General features: G+C 32.7%; 2 protein-coding genes across 6 annotated transcripts; one reads left to right on the top strand and one right to left on the bottom strand.

Annotated features, from left to right (window-relative positions):
- The first annotated feature begins 460 nt into the window (after window positions 1-460).
- Window positions 461-14388, top strand: LOC113515653 (uncharacterized). 5 transcript variants are annotated; one of them, XM_031912315.2, is made up of 8 exons: window positions 461-715; window positions 7519-7718; window positions 8372-8523; window positions 10152-10234; window positions 10946-11044; window positions 11382-11528; window positions 11898-12992; window positions 13096-14388. In XM_031912315.2, the coding sequence occupies exons 1-8, from the start codon at window positions 707-709 to the stop codon at window positions 13300-13302; spliced, it is 1992 nt and encodes a 663-aa protein (XP_031768175.2). In that variant the 5' UTR covers window positions 461-706; the 3' UTR covers window positions 13303-14388. The 5 variants fall into 5 exon arrangements, with proteins under 5 accessions (XP_031768175.2, XP_031768171.2, XP_031768169.2 ...); XM_031912311.2 differs by having other exon boundaries at window positions 8372-8526; XM_031912309.2 differs by having other exon boundaries at window positions 8372-8526; window positions 10131-10234.
- Window positions 14389-14484: 96 nt separating this feature from the next.
- LOC113515488 (methionine aminopeptidase 1) lies at window positions 14485-21724 on the bottom strand. The gene is made up of 6 exons (XM_026899715.3): window positions 21536-21724; window positions 21194-21464; window positions 20379-20550; window positions 19196-19490; window positions 18540-18676; window positions 14485-16945 (listed from the first exon to the last, which is right to left on the bottom strand). The coding sequence occupies exons 1-6, from the start codon at window positions 21693-21695 to the stop codon at window positions 16835-16837; spliced, it is 1146 nt and encodes a 381-aa protein (XP_026755516.2). The 5' UTR covers window positions 21696-21724; the 3' UTR covers window positions 14485-16834.
- Window positions 21725-21923: the final 199 nt, after the last annotated feature.

Here is a 21923-nt window from a genome sequence, read left to right as displayed (position 1 = left end):
CAAAGATTTCGTTGTAAGTATATCTCTGCAGATAAAAAAGAATTTTTCTAATCGATTTACAACTGACGGAATTTTGAAGTAATAAACAGAAAAAAAAAATACAAGCGAATTGAGAACCTCCTTGTTTTTGAAGTCCTTTGAAAATAGTATTTACTATATTTGTAATAAAGTAAAATCTTAATTTAAAAATCGAATAAAGTAATCGATTAACGAACAAAAATAATAATAATATAGATAAGCTTCTAAGTATGACTTTATGTTTACTTTGATTGTCGTAGTCTAAGTATTTATTATTTGTTTTGTATCATACGAACTTTAAAATAATGTTATAGTATATATAACGCCAGAAATATTGAAAAAGAAATTTGTAATAGAGTTTAAAATCGATTAAATTTCGCATTCAATTCTCGGCAAGTGGGAGTTGATATAAACAGCGGAGTGACCTATTTCGTTTCTCACTTCAAGTACACCGCTGACGGCTGTGCATCAGCACTCGATCTTCTATCGATTGTATTAAAAAGTTACTTGTTCGAAATTCAAATATTTAAAATAAAACATAGATTTTTTGGCGCGAATTCTAGTCCACGTTTGTTCTGTTTACATATACGTTTGTTTCGGACTTTATAATTTGGTGGATAATGTGAAATTATATTTGTGATCGTGTTTGTTTTCGTGTACACGGCTTGAATATTACAAGAATTACAATATGATGAAGGTAAGTTATCTATTTCAAATAAATGTCCACATATAAATTATAATTTATAAGCTATAGAATAAATCTTTGCAAATATATATAATCCGTGGGTAAAATTGTCTGTAATTATGTAATACTATAATTAAAGAAAAATTTAAATAAATAAATAATAATATTAACTAATAACAATGAATATAAAAATATATTTATACTACAGCAATTTGAAAAAGATCGTTAACTCTAGGTAGTATATCGCTCCAACGAATTGATGCTAAGTACCCATTGTGCTATGAACTGCATGTTTCAAATAATTTTTAAGTATAACTTAATAGACTTAAAAAATAAATATAGGTTGGTATTTACCAACCTATATATATATTTGTTTAGTCTATTCGTTTAGTTGCTTAGTCCTTTACTAGCATAAATTATATTTATTATAGTTAAGTAATTAATGAGTATTTTCTTACTAATAAATAAACATGTCTATCACATTACAGAAGTAAGTACTCTGTGTGTGTAATAATCGCAGTATTTTCTATGGATTCGATTTATTGTATGCTTATTTTAAAGTGGTATTTTTGTAAAAACACTACTTTTTTTCTATTTATTTACCTTTAAATGTGAGCAACACCAAAAACTACCTGCAATGTAGGGGTAGCATGGCATCAATATGTTTATAAGGTTCTATGCAGCGATGCCATACTACTTCTGATATGCTATCATTACAGATATTTTTTTTTTTTATTAATGGGTGGAAATAAAATGGTAACTCCTGCTATCGGTATAGGCGGGGCACCAGTAAGAGATGATGGATTAGAATAAAAACAGATTATTCAGCCCACCACGTAAGGAATTCAATAAGAATTAACTATGATGCGTTCTAGAGGAGTCCGCGTGGAGGTCGACCTGATAGCATATGAACAATTCCTTTTCACTGACTAATATGCAGAGTACTACTGCTAAGTATATATATATATTTTTATTGCACTAAAACATACTGTAATAATAACAAATTAGTAACAAAGTAAGCAAAGGCGAACTTATCTCTAAGAGAGATTTCTTCCAGTCAACCTAACACAGTGGCGTAGGAAGTATTGAGTTCATTATTATTTTATAACATCTACCTCGTCTTCTTCGATATTTTCAAAGTGGAAGTAAGATGAGAAACATTGGTCTAAATAGTATGGAGGTACCTACTAGGTATTTATAGCAAAACAAGATATCGTACCTATTAGTGTGCCTGACCATTCTGAGAAGTTGTAAGGGAAAGTTAATATGCATATCGACACTTCAAGATAGTCTATCATATCCAAGGCCGTTCGAAGTCCTTGATTGCATACCAGACCCATTTCTTATTCTAATATTTATCTAGTTGTATTAGCATTTGCGGATTTACTATATTTATTTTTATCTAAACGCCTATAGGACACTGGTGTTTATAATTTTAGAAATTTGGAATCTTAGTTTTGTATAATATAGGATTAGTGAACTGTATATGCAATTTGACGCGTTAAATTAGGTATTACTTAATTTTTTTTTAAAACACCCACATCTATATTTATCGATGGTTGAATAACAATATGTATATGAAAGACAATAATTTTAAATAATTTAGATATGACAGGTGTTTTCTTCTTATTTCTAAACATCAATAATTCAATTTAAATATTTTTTATTATTTAATACATTATAGACAATTTTCAATTATTTCATAGAATAACAATTATTATAATAATTATTATTACTTATTATATATAACACTAGCTTTTACCCGTAACTATGTACATACGTGTGGATTTTGGAAGTGTGTATTATGAATATATTAATGGAATTACTCTTGAAATAAATTCCAATAAATTGACATTGAAATTGAGATGTTTCGCATTCTCAAATTGCAATACTAGCATATATATATATATATATATATATATATATATATATATATATATATATATATATATATATATATATATATATATATATATATATATATATATATATATATATATATATATATATAATATATATATATATATATATGTGAAGGGTGATTGATGAGAATGAAAACAGGCCATGGGCTACATCATGATGAATTCATCAGGAATTAACCATGATAGTTTCCAGAGAGAACCGCGAGGAGGTCGACCTGGTTGTGTATATTGCTAACAATGGGATTCTCAGTCTCTATTACTAACAATCCCTTTCCCCCTAGATGTACCTATATTAGTGTAATTTGCCAATGCAAACTATTGTAACCGATCCCAATTATAACTTAATTCCCTTAACCATTGTTTCATGAGTGCAGTATAAAATTGTCCTTGGCAATAGATTAGATTGATATTGAATTCAAGAGTTGACTTGCAGATTTAATGTTAGATTTTCAGAGACTCAACTGTTAAAACTGCATTCAATTTAGTGTAGTAGTTTTTGTTTGATGCCAAAACGTATGTAAATATTTGTAATGTACAGACAATTTTATTATGTTAGTAAAATTGGCACTGGCATTGTATACTTAAGAGATGTCGATTTCTTTTCTTAAAAAAAAGTGTATGAAATCAATCAAATATAAGAGTATATATTAATAATAAGGCCAAGTAATTGTCTAATATTTACTTGCTTTATCCTAAACATACTAACGGACAAGTGAAGATAAATAAAAGTTTACAAAACATACACCTATCTCTCGTGTGTGCGCTACTATTGCCTTTTTAGCACACAATGTGAAACGTAGATAGACCGGTCTGGCTGGATACTGAGCACACCTTCGGACTAGCCTCATGTTACCTGTGTTATTCATTATAGATACCAGTGACGTTTTAATTATAGTACTGTATGTTCACATGCTGACCACATCCTCAGATCTTGAATGTGGTCAACATTAACTACTCGAGGAAAACATTAATCATTTGATTTAAAGAGGACTAAATTGATATAGGTACCTATCTGTGATATAAATAATATTTTCTCTTTATATTATATTTTTTAATTTTAAATAATTTAACATAATGTTTCACAAATAAAATGTATTGTTTCCAACAAAAAAACAGAGTTCATTTGTAGCAAAACCAGTTATTTTGATTTACAAACTAAATTATTGAACCGATTTTGATAAAATTTCTATGCAACTAAACTGTTTATCCCTTCAGATGAAATAAGAATTTTCCTAATTGGTCTACAATATACGAAGTTATAATGTAACAAACATAATAAAACAAGCTAATTGAAAACCTTCGTCTTATTGACGTCAGTTAAAAACAATCTTTAATCGTGATAAAACTAGTTATTTTTCATTTAAAAACTATATTACTGACATTTGTTTCATAAAATTTCTGTAGGACCTTCTCCTTTTTTTAATCCGTTGCAAAGAGAAGATTTTCAATTTTGTAGTAGTTTTAAGAGACATTGAAAAGAAAAAAGTATTAAATTTATCTATATTCTTTGTGCCAGTAAAGTCTCGTATCTATAACGAGATATTTTCGCTAATTTTGGACTTTGCCATTTTTTGTCACTTTTATTGCAATAGACATAGGATGTACTTCGATGAGCAAGTCTCACAATCATTTTTTCACGATTATTATTATTTTTTTTTTTTTTTTTGCAGAAGCCTTATATTATTTTTGTCATCTATTCGAATAAACCGTAAAATAGTATTCGAACAAAAATAGTAATTGTAGAATCAATACGGAAAACGCACATTTACAGTTGGTTCCATATTAATCTTGTCTAATTTGCAGTCGGCTTTTGTTAACATTCCAACTGCAAATTTTCCAAGTAACAACGAGATATGTGTGTGATGGTTTTCTAGCGGACCTCAGCAATTAGACTGAGGAGCACCGTTAACGTTCTGCTTTATTTATTGCCCGTAATGTATACAATATGCGTGTACTTTTGTATCTTTCCATTTACTATTCCGCTGTCTACTAGATAGAACATATGTAATATAAAGTTAACAGTTCTACTAATGTCTCTCATATTTTGACGCATGGCAAGTCATATTTTCAAACGGTTAATGGTAATAGAAGTTCCTCAAAACAGTTACCCAGTCTTACATTATAATTTAAAACTAAAATTTGGCGTAAACAAAACTAACTACCGATGTAAGCATTTCGAGTTGCATATGCAAATTTTTTGATAAATAATAAACTATAAACAAATATCTAAATAAACTGAACGAAAAGAAAATAACTACCTAGTTCTAATTATAATAAAAAAGTATACAAAAAGTTCTAATTATAATAAAAAAGTATAAAAAAAGTACCAAAATATTATTGATATATGTATGTCTAGTTCTAATGAGATTATTTTTATTTTTTGTATAAATAAGCTTCAATATTTGTACACCTACAGTTTGGCAGAGTAAGATTGGACTAATTTTCTTATAATGTAATACCTATTAAAATGTACATTCTTCTAGTAAACAAATGAATTCTAATTATATAAAATTTTTTCATGCAAGCTGCATAAAAAAAAGTATGGCAAACAAACAATACCTTAATATTCAGGATCGAAAATTTTGCATTCTCAAAACAAAAATAAGTAAACGTAGTGAAAACTCAACTATTTGCCTACTTTAAATTTTGACAACAATATATATAAATTTGTATAGATATTAAGAGCTTTACAAACCTAATTGTGATTAAATAAATTTGTACCTAATCTAATGTGATATTGTAAATAGATTTTGCATGTACCAACTACTTTTACTTATACTGACTTGCACATTTAATTAATCATCTTTGCGTGAACATAAGTCAGTGCTCTGCCACGTCATAATTTGAACGCTATTGGAAAATACCGATAATTTTATTAGTGTTGTAAACAACAAAAATACAATTAGTATTAAATTGACCGTGAAAATTGTAGTTTATTAACAAAATACATGTTAACGTTTGGTTTTAATTAAAATGAAATTATAAATTTGAAATAATAACACAAGTCTAGTCAAATTATCATTCATCATCGTCGAATAAACCGTTAACTATCCACTGGTGAACACTGTCCTTTCCCATAAGAGGAGTTTTTCCTGTAGCTACTACGCTTGGCCATGGGTTGGCAACTGAAGTTAAGCTTTGGTGATGTTTTAAGAGGGACGTTGCTATCCATTCTTAGGTTATTAAGTTCCATTTGTCGCCTCTTACGACATCCATGAGAAAGGAAGGAGTGGCCCATTCTATGCTGGGACCACACGGCAAAGGTACGATAGGCATAATAGCATAATAGGTTTAACACCTGTGCGGGGTCAGGACGGATGGCTAGTAATTTTTTTTTTTAAACAACTTAGAATGGCAAACAAGCTGACAGCCCACCTGATGGAAAGTGGTAGCCGTTGCCTATAAACGTGAGCAGTACCATGGACATAACAGAGTATACTGTTTCACCCATGATACCCCCCATGCGTTGCCATTCCTGACGACTCAGGTGTTATTCCTCTGTACCCAGTAAATTCACGCCATATCCCATCCTTCAAACCGAAACACAGCCATGCAAACACAAGTGCTTCACGGTTGAAACACGAATGGGACAGAGGTACCCAAGCAATCGAATTTTGTACAAAGTCTCCCTCTGGTATTTCTTATAGAAACCGCTTTTTCTTCTAAATGTTAACAATCTCTTCCAACCATCAGTATATTAGATCAGAGGCACGGAGGTACTAAACGGTATGAAGCTTCAGTACATAGTACGATACGGTTTATACCTAACTCGTTTTCGTCCGCACTCGACCGTCACCATGTGTTTCACTGCGACATTTTACGCCAGGTTTAGTCGCATGATCGGAATAATTAAAACAAAGACCGGTCTCTCTAAATGCGTCGAAAGTGAAACTGTTTAAAAAATCAAGTAGAATCAAGTAAAGAGTAAAATTACCTATATACAGGCATCTAAGTGCCTATATTAGCTAAATAATTAAAGTGTAATACAGTACGGAGAGAGCAATGATTGGAGTTATTCTGCGTAGCAGGATCTGAAATAATGATATCCGCAGAAGATTTAAAGTGGTCGATAATCAAGTTTAAGCAGCAATAACCAGCCCTATTTCTTTAAGAATTGTCAACCAAAGAACTGTGCAAGAGTAGCGAACCCATGCAAGGAACTTCAGTGTAGGACGACCTACCACTAAATGAAGGAATGACATAAAAAGTGTTGCAAGGTTTCAGGTGACTCAGGAATATTCTTTATAGTAGTTCCCCAAAAGGAAGCCTAATCACAATTAGTAGTGGAGAATAATTATGATTGAAATGATATAAGCAATTAAGTAAAATGAAAATAAGCTATTTCACAGGTCATCACAGGTTACGTGTCTATTTCGAAAACGATGCTAAATGATAGGTGTTCAAAGCGGCACGTAAAGTTGTACAGATACTCACCATACTTAGCGTGCTTAATAAACTATAATTTGTCGTCCAGTCGCCTCTCGAACATCGTTCAGCAATTTGTAAATAATGCTAAACTATCGCTGCAATGTTTACCAAGAACCGTTTTCTCGCAGTAAGGTTGGAGCCTCAGGTTGGACCGGTTAAGTTCACATACAGCCATTTATGCCGATAAGATGATAAATATAAAATTATAAAAAAATCTTGTAAAAATTGTTGATTTCAATATTGACTAAATTTATATGGCCCTCATCAGGAGGTGTCAAAATTGAAATAGGAAATTAAAGCTTTTTAGTAAGCACCATAAAATCAACTTGAACTAAATTGATTCTTAGTTAGAGTAAACATAAAAATCACAAAATATGTAGTCGATTTGAGATATTATCCTTTTTGAATCCCATTGATTAAGAATATCTTTCAAAAATTCCATAGAGTTAATTTTTTTCTTTTTAGTTTCAGTTCGTCTACCTCACGTTATGCTCGCTTACACAAGCGGCATATATCAGCCGTATGGCGAATGTAAACAGGATCCGGGGACCAGTAGTACCCTTCAGACCAGGAGTGACGCTGTCCAGACCATGGACGCATCCACGGCTCGTTCAGGCAGCTTCACACAGAGTACCCTATGTGATCTACAGAAATCCACCGCACAGGTAGAAATACGTTTTCTGTATGTAGGTTCACTTTTGGTTTCTGTTGGTTGGTATTTTGGCAGAGTAAGAAATCAATCCTTTTCTGGCCTTGGATATTGTAAAAAGTAATCAGAGGAATATGTCATAAAATAAGATAAGGAAAAGGCAAAATAAAGCCTAATACCGTGTTACAGGTATTTGACTAACAATACACGGATCAAGTGATCGCAGTAGGACAACAAATCCTCTTCTTAAGTGTGAGATTTGTGCCCAGTGCTGGGATGTTAGTGGGTTGTTACGGTAATGATGGTAACTTTTTTCAATAACCTTTAAATATTCCAACAATATTGTCAATAGACAAGTGCCCAATTTGGCGTTTTGCCACACTAGAAATAATATTTGCCGCCATTTTTAACGATCAGCCAGTCTCAATTTTGAAAAAGAATAGTTTTAAAGTTTCTATCTTCATATACTTTGTTTTCGTTATTAAAGATGAAGATGAAATGGTAAATCCGCCTGTGCCATATACCCTGATGGAGTACCAGAAACAAATAATAGATTATAATAAAATCATGCCACCTGACTTCGTCTCCATTGCTATATATTTTGTGGATAAAAGGGGGGCTAACTTAACTCATGCTTAACTGTTAAATGAAATGAGATGATCATTTCAGATACGCAGTAAAACACTACCAAACAGTTCCCCGCAAAGTATTTACCAGCAGCCCGTGGAAGACCACAGCGAAGTTGCCTCCGATAACGCCCGTGACCCCGGAATACGAGTTCATACGGGCAGCATCCGCTACCCCAGCGCTACACACTGATGGTGGTACAGGTTGACTAACTATTGTGCACCGTCGCACTTCTATTATTTTTATCTTTACACCTAAATTACTTATATATAATCGAAATCATATGAATCATTTTAATCTACCAGTAAAATGGAACAAATTCAAATTATGGCACGCTTTACTTAAATAAGAACTTGTAGGTATTTCATTATCTTCTGTCATTTCTATTTAATACGAATAATATAACATATATTTTTATTTTACAATATGGTAATCTGTTTATTGTTTCTTTTTTCTCTTTTTTTGTGCACAGATAGACTGTTTGCTCCGCCCACAAGCAATGATAAGATGTCACTTACAATTTTCATATTAGTAAATTTGATTTTAGAAAATATAAACTCATCGATCATCTAGTCTAGAGTATTCAATACTTGACTTCCTAAAAAATATACATAGACATATTTCCCTCAAAAAATTACAATACTAAACTTCTTGTAAATACCAAACAATTACAAGAAACGATCACAGTGAGAAAACAATGGACGGTCTTATCGCTAAAAACAGTCTCTTCCAGGCAACCTTTAAATGGAGTGGTGATATAGATACCTAATTATAATATTTAGTAACAATAAACATTTAAAAGCGAATCGTAATCGGCTAATCAATGGTCGATTTGTAATATATGCAGATCTATTAAATACGAGGTTTGTCCGGAAAGTACGTATAAAAGTTTTTTAAAAATTTTATTTTACAATTATTCAGGTAAATCAATTTTATCCCCTTCAAAGTACTCCCCCTGTGACATAATGCACTTGTGCCAACGCCGTTTCCACTGTGAGAAGTCTCCTTGAAAGTCCTCTGGTTGTAGGTTTCTCAGCTGCCCCGTCGTAGCTTTTTTTATCTCATTTATGTCCCCCAAATGCCGCCCCCGAAGTACCAATTTGGTTTTTGGGAACATCAATCTTTTCGGTCACCGTAATGGAATTTTTACTCAAAAACTCACGGACAACAAGAGAGGTGTGGGCAATTGTCAAATTACGACATTTAAACATCGACGTAGAATTTTCCATCAACTGTCTGGCCTGGAATCTTGATGGACAATCGAACATCGAAAAAAACTCAATCTTGAATTTGGTTTTCGATTTTTTTGTTCGTTTCCCCGTGTCTTAATATATTACGACGCGCTGCTCTTCAACGGAAGCGGGCTCCATGCCGACGGGGTTTCGTTAAGAGGTAACTTCACAGATGGCGTGACAAGCCAGTTCGCACCGCACGGCGGTCAGACCAGAACTGAAGCATTGTTAGGGACATAAGGAAGGGGTCCTGCGCTTACCTGGCCTCCCCACTCCTCTTTCTCGCATTCCATTAACGAACTTTCCGGACAGACCTATAATTAGTTTGCTTTGTAAAAAAAAGTTCGGTACTTTAATCGTGACACAAGTTCACATGGCAATAGTTCCTATCGACTTTTCGTAAAAAAATATTCAAATCTATTCAGAATTAGCGAATTAGGAATCTCTTTTTAGAAGTGTTTTAAAATACAGACGTACTAAAAACTCCTTTATTATTTTAAATATTACATTGTGACATCTTTCTACGCTGTGGGCGGGCGCAAGTTGTTTCAGAATATTATGACCGGCAGGTGCTATCCACACCATACCAGCACCGAACCTTAGCCTGTCGGAGAAACCTATTGTGGTCATTGAAGCGTCTGATGGTTTGATAAACCATAAATCTCCAGATCAGGTGAGTTATTTTTGAATTGATAACGCTTGAGCTATCAGTTTACCTGATGTATGGTCTCGGAATTAAATGAGGCAATTCCTTTTCCGTAGATGTCGTAAGAGGCGACTAAGGGAACTTAACGCTCGAGATATGAGCAGCAGTTTGTTCTTAAACATTACCAAGCCCGACTGCACCTGCCAAGCGTGGCAACTATTGGCGAAAACCCCCAATAGGAGGCTATGTTCAGCAGTGGACAGTTAATGGCTAATATAGTATGGTGTCAGCTTACGCTGATAGGGTACTAGTAAGAGATGGTAGGTGAAGATGAAGTTAGGTGAATTAGATTATATTGATGAATGTATTAGGAATTAATAAAAAGGTAAAAAGAAAACCGTATGGAGGTTAAACTAAAATATTGCTTTAATAATGAGGCCATTAGACGTCGTCACCAATGCGTTAATCAGTGATAATTTTAAATTCCCGCTAAGACATAATAGACGCGTAAGGGATTTTAAAAGCAACAGAGAACTGTCCTATGCTACCTGCATCTACTCTCTTCTTGCAATATGGACCTCAAGTAAGTCTTGAGGTTGTTTCTTTAGCAAATGGAAGGTCGTCCTACATTGTGTTTACTTGTATGGGATCATCATTTAAGAACCTTTCATCCCTATACATTGTCAATTCAGATTCTTATATTTATTATTATTTTTGTTAACGTAATTATTGTTACAGTCTAAACCTGTGTACGAAGTTACAGAAAAACCCGTAGACCCACCCATGTATCAAATGAGTCCAAAAATTGAATTTCCCGTGGGATTTTCTAAAGCAACGGTAAGTAAACTTACATAATAATTGTTTTTGATGGAAAGTCGATTTTAATTACAACATGTTATATGAATTACAAATAAATTTTTAAGAGACAATGACAACTATTTTCAGCCGATTTGACTTTATCAGTGATAAATTCTAAGGAATCTTTTTCATTATGATAAAAAAATTATATTAAATCATCGTAAAATTAATTACATACAATTCAATTAGTTTGTTAAAAACTTTGCTAAAATATATCGTAATATACATAAGAATACAGTCAAAACGAAAAGCTCCATGATTATAAAGACAGTTAATAAGAATATCACACCCAATCTGCATATATAATCTGTTTCAGTCGTTAACCCAACCAGAAATTCAGGGATTAGTGAGGAATGGGGTAGCCCTACAGTTTGCATCAGACTATGGTCTACCCGCTGTTGCTCTACCACAATCTCCGATACCTCAGTCTGCGATAGGATTACCTCATCAATTTACAATACAGGTATGTTGAAAAAAGTTTACAACTATGATCCCAAACAAATACTTCTAACTACCCCATAGTTAGAAGCATTTGTTGGATGTTGTGGTGAACGTAACACACTCAATATAAATCCTTCTAGGTATATGACTGATATGTTTTATACAGCTTAGATTATGAACGTAAGTACGTTACACAAAGTATATAAGTATCCGATTAGTAGAGCTGACCCCAAATAGCGAAATACAGAACATTATATCACTATCTTAATAACCTAATAAAAGACACATATTATTGTTCTTGTACGTAATGATTTCCCGATATGTTAATATCTTGTAATAAGTTTGTAAAATATGGGTGAATATAAAACTTTCAAAATATTTTCCATTACAGGGATTTAACAGTATCCCATCACAACAAGACCTTACTAACAATGGTGCGGAAGGAATAGTAATACCCCCGCAAGTGTTATACCAGCCAGATCCAATGTTCTTGCAGAAATTGCAAAGTCAACTTATGCAAAGATTCCCGTCTGTGGAATTTATTCCGTACGCTGCCGATCTTCCACAATCACCAATTCCATTACAAGTGCAAACTGAAACTCCATCGCCACTTTATTTGTTAGAACAAGAAGAAATAACTAAGCAGACGCCAACGTCGTTCGAACCATCCAAACATATTGTACAAAGAGAAACGCAAGAAGGTTCTATAGTAACTTTAGTTCCTCAAGCTCTTGTAGTCAGTAACGTAACAGAAAATCAAATCGAAGTTATATCAGCTACGGAACCCCAAAATGTAAGTTTCGAAATGGTAGCGGCCGAATCACAACCAGGAACTACAACAATTAAATACGTCATTGAAACTAAGGAACCACAAGCAGTACAAAACACGACTCCTATTTATTATGCTCAAATTGGACAAAGTGTTGGCGAATCTGTCGCTAAAGGGTTTTATTCGGCAATAAATGACGTGAGAGCAGCTGCTGCTTTAGTACAAGTAGAGAAACCACAAGAACAGACTACACAAGTAGAGAACGTAACTACAACCACTATCAATCCAGATTTAAAAGCGTACTTTGTACAGAAATCAGAAAATCAAAATAATCATAGTGAAGTAAAACCTCTCTTGGGTATTCCGTTTACAAAAACAGCAGATTCTGTTAACATTGCTTATACATTATTGAGAACAAGTGATAAAGAACCAAAAGTAACACAAGAAGGAGCCGTTTATGCAGGACAATTGGTAGAAGCTACTATAAGTGAAGACCACGACTTTAATAAACAGAAGAATAGTCTTATTTCAAAAAGAGCTCCTTTACGTCTATTTGCAGTAGAAGAAAACAAAAATACGACACCAGCTGCAAATACTCCACAAAAATTCACTGTTGTAAAAGCAAAAATACCTCCAAAAAGCAAATTGACATTTGACGATAAAACTGGTGAACCAGTTCTGAGAATATACGCCAGTTACATGAACAACCCTTTGCAGGTAAGTGCAAATTTTGTATTTCAATTATTAAAAGCTTTGTATTACTATTTACGTCTTGTTTGTCTAAAAAGCATTATTAAATATTTGTATTATAAATTTTCAGAAAGAAATAATAGCATCTAAATTGGCTAACATAAAGAATGTTAATGAAATTATATCACGAAAACAGGACAGTGTCAATGATTGGAAAGCTGCCACAGTTAAAGCAATTGATAAAACTCAAGAGCCTAATTATGTGACAAATTTTGGACTCAAACTTAGATCTAGAAGTGATGATTACATACCACTCTTTGAAGAATATGAAGAATAGTTTTAGGTTCTTGTAATTAATTGATAGTGATTCTAATTATTGTATAAATTTCCTGGCAATGTGTAGAGATGTCACGTCTCTTTGAGTGTGAATGGGAATTATTTAGATTAATACCAGCTGTTGTATTTTATCACTGTCTGCCACAAGCTAGTTCCATCCCGACGAGGAAGTGCGGCGATCTTCCACCGTACATTCCTGTAGACATGTTCTTCTAGACACAGCCAAAGTTCTAAAAGCTTCTAGAGCACATTCCTTCTTAAAGGGATGGCCTGCAATATTTCTTATGTAGCGGAGACAAATGGGCAGCAGTAATCACTTAATATCAGGCGAAAGGCATGCTTGTTCATAAAAAAAAAAAATGGAACTCCATTATCCGTATTTCACCAAACCAATATATCAGACACGCATGGAAATAAAACTTTGTTTAATGAAAAGAAAAATTAAATAAAGTCGTTTCTTCTGTACTTAAATTCTAAATATTAAAAAGTTATAGGAAAGCATTTTGAAAAATGTAAATAATGTGTAGAGGTCCAAAGTATAAATCTGATACAAACGTACTATATACTAGCCGTAAACTATCCACTGCTGAACATAGCCTCCCCCTATTGGTTTTGCAAGTAGTAGTCATGATTAACGGGCTGGTTTTAAATCGCAGTCAGGCCTTTGGTGATGCTTCATCACAAGGTTTGCCGTGTGGTCCCGGCATAGAATGGGCCACCTTGTTTTCCAGCGGGGGTGGTAAGAGGCAACTAAAAGAAATAAATGATCGAGGGATGAGCAGTACCATTCCTCTTTACACGCTAATCCGCCCACCAAGCGTGGATACTAAATGCCAAATCCCCCAATAAGGGGAGGCGTATGTTTAGCAATGGACAGGCAATAACTGATACAATAATGATAAAAATAGTATATGAAATACTCATTTATTTTGGATGAACTTCAAATTAAAATCTGTGCTGGGTGTATAAAGAGATATAATATGATTTGATTAATCTATTTCATTTGTTCTTTGATTTACGTAGCATAAAATTGATATTATTCATTGAGATTCAAATGTAAATATTTTTTCTCTATTTTCTATAATTAGATTACATTTTATAAGTGCATTTAGCAATTTAGTATGTTAGTATAAAATGCCAAATTGTTATTTTTAGTAATAATTATTATAATAAAAGAAATATATAAATGTAATAAAGTTTTTATTTACTATTGATTTATATTCTTATAACCATTTACAAAATTAATTTAATTTTAATACAGTTCAATAACTTAGTTATACAGTCATGGTTTTTAAGGGATTAAAAAAAAAAATTGAGCCAAATAAATGAAACCTATACATTATTATAAAACTGTATTACGAAATACATGGTATATTTTTAAATTTGCAATGGCAGTGCAGCAAGCAACAATTTATATGTCTAAACAATTTCTTGTGTATAGAATTTTAATAACACAGTACGGTAATAAATTAGTATCTGAGCCATGTAGGAAATCGTTTACTACGGTAAAACTTTCGATTCCGACGAGATATATTATATAGGGAACATATTTTTTCTCAATCAATAGTATTGAATACTTTTACAATTTGTTACATAATGATAATTCTCAATTTGAATTGCAGTATATTTATCAATAATTTAGCATTCATAGTATAGATTCCCCATAATTGCATGCATAACGCATGCAAGAAAAGGTATGAAAATAAATGTGAAGAAGACGAAGGTAATGGTTTTTAAGAGGGATGAATGAAGTTTAATGGCACGCCAGATAAAGATAGGAGATGAAAAAGTGGAGCAAAAGTGAGTGAGTTTCTATATTTGGATTATGTTGGGTTATGAGGGATGGAAAGCGTAAGACAGATAATGAAAGGAGAGTGAAAGCGGGAACGGTACAAAGCTCGCCTTGTCATAAATTCAGGGAGTACTGACACCAACAGTCATGTCCATACCTGAGAATCGTGGGTATAGCAGAGGAACCATGAAAGTAAAATAAATGCTGTAGAGATGAGAGCTCTGAGAAGTATGTGTGATATTATATTAAAAGATAGAGTAAGAAACAGTATGATTAGAGAGAAGTGTGAAGTGAAAGACGATGTAGTGACAAAAAATGAAAAGGGATGTTGATGTTGCTGGATTTGGCCATTTAGAGAGGATGGATGAAAGAAGAATTACGAAAGAGATTTATGATGTGATTGTAAGATGTGGGTAGGGGCCGCCCTCGATCAAATAGGCCGCATGCTGAAGAAGGGCCTAATTAAAATTGAATGAAAAGATTGATGAATGTGAAAGAAGCGAAACAGGTTTGCTTGAAGCATTTGGCGTTCCATTGCTTCTGTTTACCCTAATAGGAGACAAGCGTAACAGATGTATATAAATATATGTCCCGCAGAATTTGCGATTCGATAGCGCTCATGTAATATGTACAGAGGTATGGTGCATATTATTTTTTATATTGATACGTCCCAAAATCCACTTCGCAGCTCAGTTAATAATTTAAAATTAATATATTACTATACATTGAACCAAATACAAATGGAAATTGAATCAATTTTGACACAATATTATTGTTAAATCGAGCTATCATCACTCACAATAGTCAAGTTCGCATTTAAAAATAATGCCATATTTGTTCTAATTTTATGGTAAGCGTTCAATTGTATAAATGTAAAAACAAATCGACAATTACAGCAATTTGCTAGTAAAGATTAATACTTAAAAAAACAAGTTCCTTATCTATTCACTTTATGAACTATTAATTTCAAATGTGAAAATTACAAATTTATAAAACCCTACTAGCTTTATTAATATTGTATATATATATACACATAATAAATATATTAATTTAAAAACTAGGACACCCACTGAGATGTATTATTATTAATTTTAGGAAAATAATTCTAAATCTATAACAATACATATTATGCACAATTTATATTGTATATTGCACTAAGTGAAAATTTTAATTAATGATACAATATGAATATTAAGTGACCCATTTCTTTGGCTTTATAAAATATTTAAAACAATCTTTCAAAAACAATACTGGTATAAATTAATTTTATTCTTCAAAAATTTGTTGCTAAAATTCTAAAAAAATTTAATTTTGCCATGACCTAAATAATATAATATATTACTACACTATTAGATAGTAATATATTTTTATATATTATCACATGTTGACTAATATATCAGTAAGTTTAACAATATTTTGTGTAATTGTAAATCTAGTAATGCCAATTTTTTTTTTTCACTCTTGTACTGGTGTATTGTAATTATTTCTCTAGTGGGTTTTACATCTTAGAGATGAAAAATTAATAATAAAATTCAAAAAAAAATGTATCACTTCTTCTTTTCATCTCTAAAATGTAGTGACAAGTAACCAAAGGAAAAATACTACAATATAATTCATTATGTGACAGTATTATAAATTATAAATATAGGTACTTAATAAAAAAAGTAAGAGGGCAGACAATTGTGCGTTACAATTACGAGACAATCTAAAAAATCACCTCAGTGGATTGAAAGCGGATCAACTAAGACTTGGACTTTAGTTTTTCAAGTTGATCGAAGAACCAGGGCAGGCCGGCAGTTCGCTTCGTCAGTATATCGCAGCCAGTCTCCGTTACTAGCAACGTTTGTTCAAACTGTAATAGAAATAAATAGTTCAGAAATTGTTGAAATATATTTATTCTTATATTTAATTTTCTTATATTTAATAGTGAATCTTATAACTAATAGTAAATTTATAGGGTACAGAGGAATAACACCTGAGTCCTCAAGAATGGCAACGCATGGAAGGTATCATGGGCGAAACAGTATACTCTGTTATGTTCATAGTACTATTCATGTCTATAGGCGACAGTTACCACTTTCCATCAGGTGGGTCGTCAGCTTGTTTGCCATTCTAAGTTGCATAAAAAAAGTTTTTCAAATTGTTATAATGGGTTTTAGTGAAACACCAATTTCAAAAAAAGAGTTTTTACAAAAAACAAGATCTATATCCCAATTTCATCAAACCGTTAACTGTCCACTGCTGAAGATTGGTCTCCCACATAAGGGGCTTTAGCCAGTAGTTGCCACGCTTGGCAGACAAGTTAGTAATTGCAGTTAAGCTTTGGCTATGTTTTAAGAGGAACACTGCTGCCCTGCTGCTTACGACACTCTGGGAAAGGAAGGCCCATTCTATGCCGGGACCACAGCAAAATCTTAGAGGTAACATTAACAAAGAATTCTGGAGTTAAGTCTAAAAGTACACACTACTGTACTGTGGTTACACACTTTCTCAAAAATAATCTTAAATATGCCAACAACTATATATTGTGACTTTGCCAATTTTGAATCAAGTCTTTGTTTTACTAAGAACTACCAACATATAAAATCCCCCTTTTGTAGAAAAATCAGAATGTGACACTAGATGGCGACACGTGAATAGTAAGTAATATACTTTTTTTTTTTAAAGAAGTGAAAATGGTATGGTAACTCCGCCTGTTAGCGCAGGCGGGGTTACAGAACAGGGGCGGAACACCAGTAAAGGGTGATAGATGAGAATGAAAACAGGCCAGTGAGCCCATCATGATGAATTCATCAGGAATTACCCTGATGAATTCATGATTTGTTCCAGATATATTGATGATGATGATGATAGTTTCCAGGGGGAACCGCGAGGAGGTCGACCTGGTTGGGTATATTGCTAGCAATTGGATTCTCAGTCTCCATTACTAACAATCCCTTTCCCCCCAAGTAATATACTACCCAGCTATATTTATAAAATAATTCCATCCTAGCAGTTTTTTAAACAATTCTTCCAGAAGGGCCCAAATCAGTTTGGTTAAGAAAAAGTTGACTTAGAAAAATTCAAAGTCCTGTTGTGTACTATTCAATATAATGCTTAAAAGCATTGTTCCGAAACTATTGATGGTAATTTTTCACCTTATCTATACAAATAATAAAATTGTAGAGTCAAATGTTATTAGTGGGATTTTAGAAGTGAAATAAAACACATCCAGTTCTTTTTTCAAACTTTTTGTTTTAATATTTAATCAATTTAAATGAAATTTTGCATGGTGGTACCTTACACCCCAGTCAACATTTTAGATACTTTTACGGAAAATTTGGAAGACAAAGAGTGAGAATGACGTGTCATTTGTTAATTCTAAAAAATTCCAGCTGCATGTAGTTCCATAGGTACTAAAAAGAATTTGTTACCCAGAGTATCATAGAATAAACAAAAATGCATACCTGAGCTGACCGTGAGCCATCGCTAGTGACGGCGGTCCAGTGGTCTGGCCACTGTTCATCACGCCAGCCCCCTTCGTTGATCATGGGCTCGATGGTGAAACAATGGCCGGGTTTCATTATGCCAACTGCTTTGTTTTCTATAAAACATCATATTTTTTTAAATAATTTATTACCGATACATTTAGTATTGCATTATTTTAGGATACTTAATATATTAGAAATAACAACATAGTCCTGACAATTAGAAATCTAACATTATAATTTACGAAAACTGAATGAATAATTTTCCTCATACAAGATGGATTATTCTCCTTCCTTTCCAGAGATGTAGTAAGAGGCGATGTAGGGAATTTAAGCCTCGAAGGATGGGCAACAGTATCTTTTTTAAAACATGACTAAAACCTTACTGTGGTTACCAACCTATAAACACAACTACTGGCAAAACCCCTCAAGGGAGATATCTATGTTCAATAGTGAACGGTTAATAGCTATATGTTCTTTTCTTGCACTGATATATTCTCACTCTTTAATTCCTCAGTCACCACTTATAACATCTTGAAAAGGAATGACAGGTGACACATTGTATTTTTATATTTTATCGATGACTTCTTACAAATGGTGTATAAGAAAGAAAAGTTATTTAAAATTATACTCACTAGCATAATGTGGTACATTTGGTGCAGTATGGAACAGCCTATGTATCCCATGACCACAGTATGATCTCACCACACTGAATCCGTTAGCTTGAGCATGTTTTTGAATAACATTACCAATTTCCCTGTATTTCTCACCAGGCTTCACAATATCAATAGCTTTTTGTAAGCACTCATATGTAATTTGAACAAGTTTCTTGCTGGTCTCAGGGACATTGCCAACAAAGAATGTTTCATTGAGATCACCATGGAAGCCTCTGTGGTAGACGGTGACATCCACATTGCAGATATCGCCATCCTGCAAAATTTTTTTTAATTTCTATAATGACAATAAAATGAATGCCAAGGAAAAATATATTAGTCTACATCATCAGACATTCAAAGTATCTCAAACCAAATCATATTTATTCGCTTGCTACATGGTACAATAAGAAGTTACATACATATACAGGTACATAACATACAGCACCCCGCAGAGGTATGCAAATGTTAAAATGGTTTTAAGTTTACATTATATTACAATTATAAAGTCCAAACATTTTCCAAATTACAATATTCTTTATGTCAAATTATCATGTAAAATTATGGTTTATATTTTAAGTAATTTTTAATACATTACATCTTATATTACATTTTTCAAAAGTATTTGTGTATCATATATCAACAATATCTCTCCAACTGTTAAGTATCCATTGCTACCCATACCTCACCAATTAAATACTTAATAGGCTCTTACAACATCCATGAAAAATGAAGGAGTGGCCCATTCTATGCCAGGACAACACAGCATCATATATACATGAACAAATTTTACTAGATTTTGATAATTCTTTTATTATTATTACCACAGATTACTAGTGGATAATGAGAGAAAGAAATCAGATCAGTTGGCATATTGTAATTAATTTAAAAGCATTTCACCACAATGGTTTTCTTTTCAATTTGGATACAGCCTGGCAAATATCAGTTATTTAGGACTTTATCCTGCAATTTTGCCTGCATGAATCATTATAAAAAATATCATATGTGCTAAGTTAGGGTTTTACCAATCTATGTAGTAAATTTCATCCAAAAACCATTTAATAGTATAAGAGTAAATAAGTAACAATACACGTCTTTACAAACTTTCATATTTATAATATTAGTGGAATTATTGCAACTTCAATTATGAATTTAAAGTACAGACCTGTAATGGACGTAAATCCGGTATCCCATGGCATATAACTTCATTGACTGATGTACAGCAGCTGTTGGGGAAGTTGTGATAGTTCAGGGGGCTAGGGTAGCACTCCCGTTCAATGCATGCCTCGTGCACTACACGATCAATTTCATCTGTAGTTACTCCCACATCACACACCCTGAAAACATAAAATCAATTGTATTTTAATCAACAAACAGAATTTCAATATTTTTTTACATGTATTGAAAAAAATATGTTTATGACTGTAATTTTTAGTGGGATAGTCAAATGTTTTTGTTGATTATAATTGATGTTAGGAGGGTGACACTCGATATGCCTACATTTCATCAAATTACAATCCAATGTGAGGATAAGACTCAGCTCAGTCAATCACAATAATTTGATGGTTTGTTATCATTATTTTCTAAAACATGAGAGTTAGTTAAATATTAAAATGCTTATATTATTTTCAATTTTCACTTAATTTTATTTCACTGAGAAAAATTACCCTATGATTAATATGAAAGCCTGTGTAAAAATATAAATAAATATAAAAAAACAATGCACAGATGTTTAGATGATTATCACATCATATCAGCCGTTAACTGTTGCTTATTGCTAATTTAGTATTTTGATTGTCACATAATATTCTGTAGAAATCAAAATAATACCATTTTTTTAAACTTGTTAAGTAATAAAATAAGTTGAATATAATATTTCAAAATATCTGTATCATGTTCGTATTGTCTTTTAAGTAATAAACTCTTAAGATAATTTAAGGATGTTTTATAGTAACTATTTAAACAAATGAAATGCAATACTTTGCAGCTTCATCCAGTACTTCTCGCCCAAGGCGGCACGCTACACGCATCCCTTCAATTTCTTCATCATCAAGCACTTTGATCAGGCCAGAACCCTTTACTGCATTTTCAGAGGCGGGAAAACCAGTTGGATGATCGGCATAGTCAGGCCGACCGATATGAGAAGGCACAGTGCGCTTTGGCCCAGCAGGAAAAGGTCTTAGCTTCCCCGTAAAACAGTATGACGGCCATGGATTATACTCCACGTTAGACCCATCTGTACTCTCACCCTCTATAACAATAAAAAAATTAAGTAATACAATTTGTAACTTAAGACCGCAACATAACCTAAAATCAACTCACTCGCCAATGAATGTATTATTTTATGGGTCTTCCAAGACTTCTTAAAACAATCTTGATTACAGAAAAACGACCCTTGTATACCGATTTTTATACAAGTCGGACACTGCAACTGTGCAATTGATTTACAACCAGGAGTTTCACACATTCCAATAGCAGCCATTTTTAAATACGACAGTAAGCAAAAAGCAATGTCATCAATCAAATGTCATACTTCGTAATGTCAAAACAACACAATGACCAACATTATAAAAAAATATGCATGATTTACAAGGTTCACTAATCGTATAGAACCCGCGTAGACATGCATTAAACTCTGTACATGATCATTCCTATAGTTATACCTGTTTCAATTAAATACAGCTGCACAGAGGGAGACTCTGTACAAAAC

The sequence above is a fragment of the Galleria mellonella genome, unplaced genomic scaffold (genome assembly GCF_026898425.1).
Source record: "Galleria mellonella isolate WM207_F2 unplaced genomic scaffold, CSIRO_AGI_GalMel_v1 utg173, whole genome shotgun sequence".
NCBI lineage: Eukaryota > Metazoa > Arthropoda > Insecta > Lepidoptera > Pyralidae > Galleria > Galleria mellonella.
The sequence above is the reverse complement of the archived record's forward strand: the minus strand, read 5'-3'. Positions and strand labels throughout refer to the sequence as shown.